The sequence below is a fragment of the Battus philenor genome, unplaced genomic scaffold (assembly GCF_028537555.1).
Source record: "Battus philenor isolate CCGP_79_NKW_IND1 unplaced genomic scaffold, ilBatPhil1.0.hap1 SCAF_2, whole genome shotgun sequence".
NCBI lineage: Eukaryota > Metazoa > Arthropoda > Insecta > Lepidoptera > Papilionidae > Battus > Battus philenor.
This window is the reverse complement of record NW_027181682.1, coordinates 17,752,829-17,766,922: the sequence shown is the minus strand read 5'-3', so window position 1 is coordinate 17,766,922 and position 14,094 is coordinate 17,752,829. Positions and strand designations below refer to the sequence as shown.

Here is a 14,094-nt window from a genome sequence, read left to right as displayed (position 1 = left end):
GTGCGTTGCAGGTGTGATCCGGACTGATTACCCGAGCGCGGCACTGAGCGCGCCTGTTGCGAAGGCTCTCGCTCGGCCGCCGCGAGCCCGGCTGCGCTCCAGCGCGCACAACATTCGCGCTCAACTGAAACGAGTACGTCGCGAGCCACGCGTCGACTCTTATAACAAAGACGAAATATTTGTTTTGTCTGAGCATTAAATATTTGCGAATGAATTCCCGGACGGTTTCAACTATCTGATAGTTTTCAGAACAATGCATCAGTGTGCAACGCATTCGGGTTTTAATGAGCAGCTCTTTGTTGTATGAGTAACATTAAAAAAAGCACAGTTGCACTAACACATTATAATATTACAATGGGCGGTCGTATCACTCCAGCCAATTTCTCAAAGATAGCCATTGTATGAAAACCTAAGAACGAATAGCGGGTAGTCGAGTTGTTGCACAAGAGATCTCTTATAGCATCTCTATTGACGGGACATGCCAAGCCGCCACCACGACCGGCAAGATTTTATCACCAGAATCAATCAACGAATATTGTTCGCATTTCAGTATTCTTCAAGCGAAGTGTGGAGACCTTCCGTAAATACAAGAGCACCCAGACCGCGATCCACCTGGTAGCAGAATGCCCCGCATTTGGAGGGCTCCGATATGAGACCGAATGCCGGCTAGCCAAAAAGATAGAGGAGGCAACACTTGCCTCTATTGTAATGAAAAAGGATGAGAGAGAGCGCGTCCTCAAATTCTTTAGGAAAGTTGCACAATACGCAATAGACAGGAACAAAACATAGGTGAATAAAACATTGTAAAGTTGTTAAAAATAGATTCATTGGTATTAAAAAAAATGTAAAATAAATCCGTGATAAAATTGATGTACACTAGAGATCAAATAAACCAATTAAAACTGAAATACTGTAATAGAAATAGATAACTGAAGTGTTTGAGGATGTACGAAAGGAATGGAATGATTGAGAAAGGAAGATGGAATTGTAGAATGATAGAAGGAGGAGAAAAAGATATTGTGAACTATGGAAGACGAGAACGAAAATAAAAATTCAAGTGAAAAAATTATTAAGAAATATAAAACCGTGTTCCCAATTAAAAAGGGGTGGAAGGAGAGTTCCCCAATAGCGGGGGCCACAAAAAAAATACAAGAGTACTCCACGGCGCACAAGTTTGTAATCATTCTAGTTTTAGCACGGCTTGCGATTTCCTCGCGTAGAAAAGAATCGTTTCTGCAACCCGGGCGACTGGTCGCGGCGCCACAGTCAGTAATACTTTGTACACAAAATCAATACGTTCACGTTTTTGCAGCACGGAAGCCTAAAAAGACTCCGGCCACCAGTTCAGAAACATAATTCAAAAAGCGTAGCCGCGGTCTGTCGTGTATTCAACTCTACCGAAAATAATTGCGCCCCGTCTGCTTGGGCCCGCGCCTCACGTCGCACCGTCTGCGTCAAATATAAAGGCGCTCAGCCGTTTGCTTCGGCGCGCTTGACTTATCTAAGGAACTGACTGACATCCGAGCCGCAGTGACCACAGCACAGGCCACAGATATTTCCAACAATCAAGAACGAACTAACTGACGTTAGCGGGTGCGCGCGCGTGCGGTTCTAAAGGCTTTCATGGGGAAACTGTGTTCACGTCAGGTCGTGTCTCGTCATCATCATTTGGGTCGCGAGGCTCCACTCCACGTTTTAATGTTTAAAAAAAAGGGATTTGTTGTCGCGGCAGACGTCCCGCTGAGTTGTCTCAGTCGCTTGCTCGAGTGCGTCAGCGCATGTTTCAAAATATAACGTTTGTTACTGTTTGCTTGGAATCACGGAGGTGGAATAGACAGCTTGCGGCGTCTAGCTCACTCTTTCAAGTGGCAACAGTCAGTTTAGTATTTGAAGACGCACAGTCTATTTCGTAGAAATAATTTTTGTGGAGTATTATTTCTTCATTCTTTTCCTTTCCTTCATCTTCATAAATTAAGCAAATTACTGACCGATATATACAGATATAATGCTACCTCTCTGCCTCGAATCTGAGTTGCTGCCCCTTCCTGCCATCGTTATAATATATAATCAAGCTTCACTATTCTTCTCGTAGAACTTTCTCGGTGAAAATTCTCCACTGTTGAATGAGCAGTGCTGTGATGCAGAGCGGTGATGTCATACACTTGCCCTTGGGTAGCGTAACGAAATTTTTTAAAAAAGATTTTGGAACTAATTTCAAGTAAAAAATTACATTTGGAATGTATAAGTTTTATATTTTGTAATTGACATATTTAGTCTCATATCTTTACTTGTTATGTACGTATATAATGTATTCTTTTTTATATTTGTGGATATGAAACTAGCACGTGAGAGATTGTTACACTTAAATAAATATATACCGTCTACATACTGACTTCAGTAAGTGTGGGCAATTGTTGATTTGTTATAGTAATAAATATATATACAAAACAATGTCGTAATTGTGTTTTTTTGTAAATACAATTGAAACCACGTTTAGGACGAGTTTCGGTGACGAAGCATCTCATGTTTGTCGGCAAATGCGTTGCGCGGCAGGTTTCGCAAGAGCAGCTTGTTCTCGTAGGCGTGCGGAAGTGCCGGCGTGTGCCGCGGTGCAGCGCTGCATGCGGTCCCGCTTTGATCACATTGTAAAGCAACGTTTAACCGTGAACCAAATATCAACTATCGAAACTGCACCGGAGAAAATTGTAGAGTTTCAGCTTAGTTTGACGCGCTCCGTTCGTCGAATATTCTTATTTGTTTTTTTGCCAAAATACGCGTTACTTTGTAGCAGTTATCTCAGTAACGATCCTTAGGCGGCGACAGGTGGCGGCCGGCGGGCAGACGCAATCACTCGCGGCAAATGAGCCGTGAAACGAGGCGGCGCCGGGCGAGGCGCGCGGGATCCGGGGCCGCCGGTCCGTCCAAGGATCGCAATATTGAGCCACACGACGCGAGCCGGGCGCCTGCTGTCGTTTTTAAATTGTTTCCGATGCGACACGACAATCGTCATCTCACCTAGCATCTCAGCGCGCGTAGCTCCAACCGACGCCGTCTCGTTGGTGTTGCTGTCTAATTGACGCTCGTACTTAAGGACGCCTTCGGAAGTCGGACTCGTAAGCCGCGTCGCAGGCGACGGTCGCATTCATGTCTGTATTAATTACCGCGGTGGACAAAAACAGCGCAGACTGCGGGTCGCATTATCTCGGCTCGAATTACCGGAACGTAAAAATCAGAAATTAGATCCAATTCGAAATATTTATTCGGACGATTTAGAATAACTATCCTCGTCGTCGTTAAAGTACAAGCTTCCCCCAAAGATATCTACGGGGTAAGCTAAGCTAAAAGAATAAGAAGGAAGAAGGGGAGCCAGCCTTCTGCGCGCTGGCTCTTAAGGCCACGGAATTTTTAAATAGTAGCATGGCAACGGTGACCTTCTGTCACGTCGATAAAGTTGAATGTCTGGTCGATTGATTAGAGAATCAATGCACACCCTCAACTTCTCCCGTTTACCCTATCCGTCGGAGTACGATCGAAACTGAGTTCTGGATTAAATCGGCGCTCCCGCCGGGCGGACCGAATATCCCTCCCGCCTCCTTCGAAGAGGCAGCTTATAAAAGATCTTAAAAATAAATCATTCCCGAAACCTGATGGCATATCCAACAGAGTCCTGAAATTCCTTCCTTCCCATCTTATTCTCCTGGCTACTAGTTTCCAAATATCTGGAAGGAAGCGGCGGCGATAGGGATTCCAAAGCCTGGCTAACCAAGGAATCCCTCGTCATCCTACCGCCCTATAAGTCTCCGTAACGCCTTGGGGATGTTATACGAGCGGATCCTTCTAAAGCGAGTTAAACATGTCGCAAGCGAGCAACAACTGCTTCCGGACGAACAGTCCGGATTTCGCAATTACCACATAGATTCACCGAATCTATCTCTCCACTTGGGCGGAGGGGTATCAGCGCAATGTAGACCTCCACAGCGACATCAAACTCCCAACAATCCAAGAATTCTTTAAGGCCTGCTTAAAGACACTTTGAGTAGGCCTTTTCCCACCCAAACCCTCTCATAAAGAATGCTTTTCGCTACTCCCAAGACCAAAAGAGGCCCCAAAGTACAACGCACTCCTCACGCCCATTTCAGAATTCCCACAAAACACGCGCCACACCACACTCGCTGCAGACATGCAACTTGTACGCGCCCGACCAACTTTTTTTTTTATTTTTAAGTATTTAAGTGTGATGAAGCTGTAAAAGCCCTCGGGCTAATAGCAACAACATCAAGAGAGAATAAGTAAGTAAAAAAAACATTAGCACTAATACGCACAAAGGACCGGAGTATTGGTTATTTGCACCCGCAGCGGTACCGCGCGCGCTGATCGACGGTCGCACCGCGCGGACACAAGCCTGCGGCGCGCCGCGCGCACGCGTTGGGGGGGCGCCGCCTATAAAATTACACGTAATTACAGCGAAACTATAATTAGTAGCTGTTAATTAGCTAATTACGAATTTGTGCGGTGGCCCGTGTTTAATTTTATAATTTGCAATCAGCGCGCGCCGCGCAGTAACCGCGGGTCGCGACGCGGGTCGCGGCCGCTCCGTGCGCCCGACTCTCCGCTCGAATTAAAATCCTTTGTTATATAGTGCTAGTAATGTTTCTTTGTCCGGAATAGAATGCGCACTACACGACCGGTGCTTATGCTTCTTCGGTATTGACGCGTGTGGCGGACGAGGCGATGTGTTTGGTAACTCGGTGCGCAGCGCACCCGCGCCCGACGTCGGGGAAAAGCTGTGGCGGCCGCCGCGACGGCTCTCACTCAAACTATTGCAACGTCCATCGTAACTTAACGTCAAAAACTTAAAGAGTATCAAATATAAGTTAATTGCATACATTTGCTGCACAGGCAGCAGAAATATTACAGATTACACACAAAGAAACACAAAATATATTTGCTTATGCCTTTAGCAACATGGCCGCGTGCATCGCAGTTGTCGATACAGAACATGTGGCGCGAGCCGCGGACAGTGGCGAGTCCAGCGCAGCCAGCTCGGCGACGCTAAGAGGTAGATTGCTCGATCCATCTCGACTGTGTTCATATTACATATAGTACAAATATAATAAATGTTGTTTTAACTTATCACGACGTATTTAAAATTCTTTTCTTATATCTCATCATTTACTGCCCTCATTGGTCGTCAAGTTAGATCAGCTTGGCTGGATAGACTTACCTCGGAACACTTGGACCACTCTTGGTCACGCAGGAGCAAGCTATATGAAAGCGGTTCCCGACATATCGCAGCGGGAAGTTTTTCCTTTTATAATGACGGCGGGTGGTTGGCCGCAGTGAGGCCGGCGAGTGCGCGGGGCGGCATCAGATAAGCCAAATTGCTTTTTGTGACGTCACTGCAAATGTTTGTTATCTCGCGCGCCGGGCTTAGCGCGGGCGCCCGGAATTATGAGGGCGCGCGCACGCGAGTCAGCGCTTAACTTAATAAGAGGCTGACAGAATTTCTTCACGAGTTGAGCTCGTAGTTTTGCGCGATTCGTACAGACTTTCTGCGCAACAGTCAGCTTGCGGCCGAGCAGCCGCAGTCTCATCGAAAGGAACGACAGCCGTTACGTTGCAAAACAGCCCCGCCTGCCCGCCCCGACCGGACTCGTGCAGCGCGTGACATTGACTTGGCCGCTAGACGATGTCGTCTCTTAGCTCTTAAGCAAGTAGCGGTCACTGAAAAAACTTCGCGATGCTGCGGACATGTCAATCCATATTTTCTTAAAAAGTTCCTGCTGTAACTCGGGAGGACCTCGGCGGGGCGTTAGCGCTGTAATTTGATTGTTGCCGGAATCGCGATCTATCAGAGGCAAATAGGATGAGTGGCGCCTTAATGCGATCACGACGGGCGTGGGCGGGCGGGATATGATTTTTGTCATTAAATCAATTCGGACAGTGCTGAGGGGAGGCCAAAGTCGACGCCGCTCGTCTACTGAACACCGTATTTTTACGATTAAACTTGAATAATATCGTTATGTGTTCTTTTGCAGCGCAATGAGTCATGTTTGCGTGTAATTTAAACCTTTAAATTTAGTAAACTTTATGTCCGTGCTTTACGCTTTTGTTGGTTTTGTGTTATTTTTGCTTGTTGTTATTTACATTTTTATGCTTAATACACTATGTTTCAGACAGACTGTATAACAGATTAAGGATACTATTGCGGTCACTATTTATATTTGATCCATCCTTGCTTGTTACAACAGTAAAAATCTTTCTTTTTTTGTCTTTTGCTCGCCACACCCGTCACACTCGCTAGATGCGCAGGCGAGTGGGGACATTGTTTTCTGCTCGAGAAGCGTGATCTGCCTGCGTTGGTTTGTCTGCGTGAGCTGGCGGCGGGCGGGAACAAACATGACCTCACACAAACCGGCTCAGCCCGCCGCGGACGGACCCCGCGCAGGCCTTTTATTTTGTCGACTCTGCAGTGTCTGTATAACATTTGCATTATTAAGTTTTAAGACGTTGTTCTTTACGTTGCATCTCAGGGGGGAGAGAAGAAGAGATCCAATGGGTAATTTTACTCCAAAGCCCGTAAGAGCTAGTTTATCAACCGCGCCCTTGTTACTGCCAGTAATTTAACTGCATGTGTGTGTGTCGGTGTTCATCGAACTGAGCTCTTTTGACACTCTTGACACGACGCACACAATTGGTCGCTATGGTTGATCCAAAGTGATAATTAATAGCGATATATAATCACCTGTCGTCCAGCGTGCGGCTCCGCGCGTCCGCTCGACTCGCCTCGCGACGGCGACGAAGTTTCTCTTAGTCGTGCGCGATACCTTTCCCTCGGGCGCAGTACCGTCACGTGATTTACGTCATTACACAGTATATGTGCAGACATTCAGGGCGCTACGACAAAATGTTTTACAGCTATTTCCAATCGCCTTTAAAATGCTAGATTATTTTTCTATCGGAATGCGACTGGCCAACAATTTCTGGCTGTAAAAAATAGTAATTAGCTTTTTGAAAAAGTGTTTCTTACTAGATTATTACCATTGCAAACTATCGATCTTTTGGTCCGGGTGTAATATATTAATTGTACATAATAATTTAACAAAAATGATGCATTCTTTACATCCGTTTCGGTATAAAGACTTTCTTTGCACCAACAATCAAACACTTTTCGTTTTTTTGATCAGATTATTAACTAAGTTTGAATTTATGACGTTAAATTTTTTTGTGAACACATAATTACACGATTCAACAAGCAAAGGATGTATCGTTCAATGTATTCTAACAAGCGCATTGTTTTGAGTGACGCATTAAAAATGTTGTTAATTGATTGTTTGATAATAAGGGATCGTAATTGAAAATTGATTATGAAATCACGCGCTCTGTGAGGTAAGGCAGGCGTCATACATACGTGCAGCGGCGTGGTGGCTGCGCGTGCAGCGGCGGGGTGGCTGCGCGTGCAGCGGCGGGGTGGCTGCGCGTGCAGCGGCGGGGTGGCTGCGCGTGCAGCGGCGTGGTGGCTGCGCGTGCAGCGGCGGGGTGGCTGCGCGTGCAGCGGCGGGGTGGCTGCGCGTGCAGCGGCGGGGTGGCTGCGCGTGCAGCGGCGGGGTGGCTGCGCGTGCAGCGGCGTGGTGGCTGCGCGTGCAGCGGCGGGGTGGCTGCGCGTGCAGCGGCGTGGTGGCTGCGCGTGCAGCGGCGGGGTGGCTGCGCGTGCAGCGGCGGGGTGGCTGCGCGTGCAGCGGCGTGGTGGCTGCGCGTGCAGCGGCGGGGTGGCTGCGCGTGCAGCGGCGGGGTGGCTGCGCGTGCAGCGGCGTGGTGGCTGCGCGTGCAGCGGCGGGGTGGCTGCGCGTGCAGCGGCGGGGTGGCTGCGCGTGCAGCGGCGTGGTGGCTGCGCGTGCAGCGGCGGGGTGGCTGCGCGTGCAGCGGCGGGGTGGCTGCGCGTGCAGCGGCGTGGTGGCTGCGCGTGCAGCGGCGTGGTGGCTGCGCGTGCAGCGGCGGGGTGGCTGCGCGTGCAGCGGCGGGGTGGCTGCGCGTGCAGCGGCGGGGTGGCTGCGCGTGCAGCGGCGGGGTGGCTGCGCGTGCAGCGGCGTGGTGGCTGCGCGTGCAGCGGCGGGGTGGCTGCGCGTGCAGCGGCGGGGTGGCTGCGCGTGCAGCGGCGGGGTGGCTGCGCGTGCAGCGGCGGGGTGGCTGCGCGTGCAGCGGCGGGGTGGCTGCGCGTGGCACTCCGAAGTGAGTACTCCATGACAGGAAAGCATTTCCGCGCGGCACGCGCTGCTACACGACAGACACTTTCCTAACGTACGGACCAACAAAGTTTAAGAGTATTTTTGAAAATACACAATAATCAGTGGTTTAGTATCAAAGCACAACACTTTTGGTTGTTCTTTTGAGATAAGTAACAAAATCAGTTGATTCATGCAGCTCTGAATTGTTATTATTTAAATGTAAACAAACATAAAACGTAGCGTGTAGCGGGCCACAGATATGCAAGACTAGTGTTGTTAGTTCGTTGGCTGCTCCTTGCCTTTGGGTCCAAGGTTGAGACTCGTGTAATCCTTACGGAGAGTTTTAATTGATTGGTGGCGCTGATTAGAGCGCAGCGACGACGCAATAACGCGCAGCGCATCAGCCGCTGGGCGCGAGTTCAGCGCTTGGAGCGTTTGGACGTGTCTCCCGACTTTCCCGCTTCCCGTATTGCTGACTTGCAATTAAGTTCGTTGCCTTGCACCTCGGTGCAAGGAATTCCTGCGCACAACGTCTGCTTCTGCTGCCCGTCAAATCCTGTGCCCCTGCGCACGGATTCGCTACGCTCGGCGTTTGGAGTGTCGGAAGTGTCTTGAGACGCTAAAAAAACGCCGCGCAAGCTGCCCCTCGACCTCCCGTCCTCCCAAAGTTGCCGTCCGACCAACCTCCTCAGCTCCCGCGGAGAATATTTCGAAGCCCGCTTCGAAACATCTTCTCCCGCCTCCGCCCCCAGCCTCTTCAGCCTGGGCGAAGCCACTCTACCCGAGAGGTAAGCTCACCACCCTCCCTACCGCCCCATCGATTGCTCATGAGCAACCGAAACCCTCCAAACCCCAAACCGGGTCCTTTTCGCCTGCCGAGGAACTCAAAGCTCTCGCACAATACCTAGCCAATGTAGTAGATCTCGACGAGGTCTGCATTTTCGCCGCGAAACTCCGCAAAGCCTTCGGTCCCTCGGAGCGCTTTCTCTGTATTGCGGAGCACTCGGCCCTTCTCGCCGCCCTTAAAGCGGAATTTAAATAATATCCGCCCCCCCGTCTCAACGCCAGGACACGCGCCTCACATCTAGCCCCGGCGGTCTCGATGCACATATCACTACTCACCTACACATGACACGGCGGCCGCGTCCGCCTAACCCGCGTTCAAGCGAGGGCGGTCCGGAGAGGCTCGACCGCCGAGTAGTCCTCGCTTCATGCTACACTCAACACCCCACTCACTACACTATACACCTACACGTTTATAGTTCTCCGCGTGTAGACGTCTTCGTCGTAACTGAGGTACGATCCCCAGCGTAATTTTTTTAGTCCATGGACCTCTGTTTCCACGGGCTCCATTTCGATGAAGCTGTACAAAGCCTACATCGGCTAGCAGCACAACATCTAATACATCAAATGTCAAATGTCAACCGCGGGGCGCCGGCAGACAAAGTTCTCATAGCCCGCGCTGCGTCTCCATCAGTGCCTGATGTGACGCCGGCGCGGCGCCATGCGGACCTTGCTTGTATAAATATAAAGTCGATGCGCGTCCGTGCGTGCCGGCGCGCGCATGGCCGCGTGTCACTGCCGGCGGACACGCTCCTCGTTGTCGCATTCACAACAACGTGCAGCTTCACTGCTGCGAGCATGCTACAAGCATAGGATCATATATTTTGTTCGACTGGCGGTTGAAGTGAAGATGCGCGCGGCGGCGGGGCGGGGAGACATCAGTGCGGTGCCGGTGGCTGTACGCAATTTGCGTGGGGTTCCAATACAATAGCTTTCACAGTTTACTGACGTCACGACGATACATACTGTCTCAGCCGGTGTCACCTGCCACTTGCCGCGCGCTGCCTGTCACCTGTTACACATCGGGAATACACAAACAAAAATGAACCGGTTGCTTTTGTCGCAGTCATAACGCGAAGTAACACATTCAAAATGTAAAGACAGATGTCGAATTGGAGCCCCATTGCCTTTTCAATTTCTACTGCGCGCCCTTATCTGCGGGGCGCTGCGTCCGATGTCGGAAGAGAGTCGCAGACATGTTAACGCCGCTGTTTCGCGATCTTAGTCAGCGACAATATCACTACAGACTTCGTTTTGCTTTTGGTGACTGAGCTGCACCTCGTGCTAAAGTTGGCAACCAGTTTATTGAGTTCAAGCATGGGTACGACCATTATTATTTCAGTGACGGTCCGCGTGCAGGGCGTGCTTCTATAGCAACTACTTTAACATCGTTGTTGCGTGATACGTAATAGAATCTTACCACGGAAAGAATGAAAGAAAAATAGAATGGAATGAAGAAGCGTAAGAAAAATGATCGCTTCTTTCAGTCAGACAGACTATGGCGCAACATCTCTTTTCGAAAATAAAAAAAAAACAGTAAAGAAGAGAGTGGCGATTCTTTAACGGCCGGTATTGTACCGCAAGTAGTTTTTGAATCGGGGCTAAGGGAGCACGCTGAACTCGGTCATGTAATGTTTGCATCGATTGGTCGCGCTGCGTGGCTGCGGGGCGCCCGCAATTCGCTGAAATTTAGCTTTTATTTGCTCTTACACATCAGCAACCACAAGAGCGGCCGCACCGCACACCTATAAACTTTCACTCGAGAAAATTGTAGCCGCACTCGCGGATGTCATTCGCACGTGCAGCCGGAGCCGGAAATAAAATGAGATGTTCGTTCAAATGGATTTCCTCATACCAAAGTGTTTGAAGCTGGGCTCGAGCAGACCGCGTGCCAGCGGCAGGCCGCGCGCTGGCCCCGCGCCGGCCGCCGGCGTCGCTCCGGGCCCAGCCGACGACCTTTAATTAAACCGACTAATACGACAGACAGTCGTTAGGTAGAACGCAGTCAGCCGTGGGCTTTATTCAGGTAACTTTTTTTAAAGCGTAATAAGCGGTATTATCTTTATATTAGTATTAATCCGCAGGGGATTGATTGGCTCCTTGAAGGGATAATACCGCTCGAAGACGTAGTTCTCGAAAAGTAGCAGCGTATGTTTCATGGCGTCAACCCTGTAGTCCAGGTTTGATTCGGATCCGGAGAGGACAGAGACGCAAAACGGTTCCGTGTATTTGCGGCGCGTCGCGAGCATCGGGGGTGCCTAGCCTTCTCCGGAGACGAATTTTGTCACAGCGCATCAAACCACTGCTTCCCATTAGAGGCTGTAGCTTTCTGCACGCCACTGCTCTGTAAAAAAGGATGAGTTAGATGAGGAGTATATTTTATGTACCACTCATTTGATAATCACCTATAATACTTTATAGACTAAAGGTCTATCTAATGTTTGTCTGGGAAAAATGTCCGTTTACCATAAGACTGTTGTTGGTTTTTCTTCTTCAGTTTATTTCACGTAATTTTTTGTTTTTGTGTTAGTGTAAAACAAAGAGACAAAACCTAAATAAATTAATAATTTATTGAAAAAGCAGGCTGCACTGCGCCGCGGCCCGGAGCAATTTTGCTTCATCTGATATTTCTCCAGAATATGATCTCCGTTGGGTTTATGCGGCCATAAATTAACGGAATGTGTCAATTAACAATAAATCTGCGGCGGCGCGGCCTGGCGGCGGTCCAGCGCCCGCCACAGTAAATACTATTTGCGACATAAAAACCAATGCGAGTTTTTTCGGATGGCTATAACCGTAGGAGGAGCCGCAGGGTATTTTTATAGCTCGAAAGCAATTCAACTTCATCATCAACTAAGCCGTAGGATGTTCACCGTTGAACATATCCTTCCACGTAGACTGCAATAGGACCGATTGGTAGACGCCTGTATCCAGCGTTAATGGATTTTTCTTTGTTTTAAGTACAAGCGTCTTCTTGGTGGGCAGGTAAATCGTTCCTTTCCACGTTCCTTTCTGTTTCGAGAGAGGTCAGTTGGGTCGCGTGTTCTACACATAAAAGCGAACTCGAGTCGTGGACAACGCCGCAGTCGGCTGCCACACGCACTATCGCTTCGTGAGAAACAGTAAAAAAATGGCGACCCATCCTTTGTGCCTTGTCACACGTCCGTGTGCTACACGCAGCAGTATTGTCCTAATTACTTAAAATATAAATAAATGACAAACCAATTAACAAAAAACTTTTCAAGTTTGTTTCAGATTATTACGAATAAGGTTAATATTAGCCGCTAACGCAGACATCTGGGGCTAGATGAAGACGAAGAGGCGCAAGCAATGACATTCCCGGGCCGCGGGCCGCAGCTGGATGTCTCCCGCGACGCGGCGTGACGCACGGCGCGGCGCTCGCGGCTCGACGTGCGCCGTATTTCACTGGGGGCGGCGGGGCTACAAATTACATTTGAGTTTTGCCAAATTTTACGACAATGTTGGTTGCCATGTTGAAGACCGCGACTCTGGCTACCCAATGGCAGCACTGCCATGGATTGCCCGACTGTGGGAGGCTCTTTTCCTTTTGGTGGATTCGCAACACGTGACCAGATCAACTAAATTTGTCCATCGCTGGGCTCTGTCTTATTAAAGATAACTTTTTCTTAAATAAAAAAATACCATACCGACAAATAATATTAAGGAAACACTAACTTTTACTAACATTACATGAAATGTATATTTTTAAGATTAAATTATATGTATGGCTACATTCATTTAGGCAACATTTTCTTAATCATCGGGATTGTTTTGATATCTTACGTAGGACAGATAAAAGTAAATAATTCACCGCAACATAGTTTTAGCGTTTAAAGCATGTCTGCCGGCGCGGCCAATCTCTACGCGCTGCACCGTGAGGTACACGATGCAGATGTCATATCGTGATTCCAGTATTGGCGCACAAGTGCCCCGCAAAGCCGGCGCGCAACAATAAAAAGTCGAGGCGAGTAATTAAGGAAAGCACGGCGGCCTCCGCTGTTGCTGCAGTTCCGATAGATTAGCGCGGCCGAGTCCCGCTCGCGCGGTGCTCTTGCAGCGAGGTCCTTGCGTGCAGGCGATAAGGTACGTTTTCGTGTGCAGCGGCCGAGTTCACTGGACTGTCACTAACGGCTAACGGCCTTTATTTTGTTTCGCACGAGCTGGACTTTGTCATTAGCTTTGTTCTGTGTGCAGGCACCGCGCCCGCCGCGCGTCGGACGCGTGTCTTTTTAATCCCAACAAGTGACGATAAGTGCGGTCAATCAATACAGTGCTTCTCCACACAATCAACATATAGACATGAATTAAATAAATGTTTATATAATAAATTCTAGCATATACCTAAAGTAGGAAAGAAAATTGCAAAGAATCAAAATATTAAATTGCACGTAATTGTCTATTCCGATTTATGGAAGCCGATTTAGGCGTGGCCTCAAACTAGTGCCAGAGCCCTCACACTGGGACACAGTGATACTTGAGCGCTGCTCGCTGCCGGGGGACAGCGGCTGCGGCCGAATCGTCTCGCGCGCGGTGGTCGGCGCCGGTGCGGACCGAAACTGCGGCGGGTTGGTCGCAAAACAAGACGTTGAAAGCTGAGGGACAGCAGAAGCCATTCGGAAAGGAGGCGAAGTGGTGGAAATTAAGTAAGAAAGCAAGCTTCAGCTTCCACGGCCCCAAGTTTAATTTATTCATAAACAATTTCGTAACTACGCGATCTCTCAACTATAACTCTGTGATCACTCAACGTGTTCTCGCCACTTGGACGCGCGCTAACGTGCCGACTGTCGTTTTGTTGTCGCCACGAGCCGCTGACGTCACGGCGTCACTGCTACGAGCTGCGCACTGTGGCGAGGTGTTTCATGGACGGTTCGTCTTGGGATGGAGAAGTAATGTTAAACACAATAAGATCACGCGAGCCTCTATTGTAATCCGTACTTTATTATAAATTACCGCCTGTCAGTTGCAGCGAAAGATGCAATGAAGCGTGGGACGCACAATACTGCCC

The 14,094-nt window shown here is 49.2% G+C and overlaps 1 protein-coding gene across 1 annotated transcript; it reads right to left on the bottom strand.

Moving 5' to 3' along the window:
• Nucleotides 1-7,373: 7,373 nt before the first annotated feature.
• Nucleotides 7,374-8,255, bottom strand: LOC137922188 (serine/arginine repetitive matrix protein 1-like). Its single transcript, XM_068765104.1, has one exon. It carries the CDS (start codon nt 8,253-8,255, stop codon nt 7,374-7,376), a length of 882 nt encoding a protein of 293 aa, XP_068621205.1.
• Nucleotides 8,256-14,094: the final 5,839 nt, after the last annotated feature.

What these genes read in the sequence shown, in the direction of transcription:
- LOC137922188 (XM_068765104.1), bottom strand. Translation starts at nt 8,255, where the DNA reads ATGCTTTCCTGTCATGGAGTACTCACTTCGGAGTGCCACGCGCAGCCA.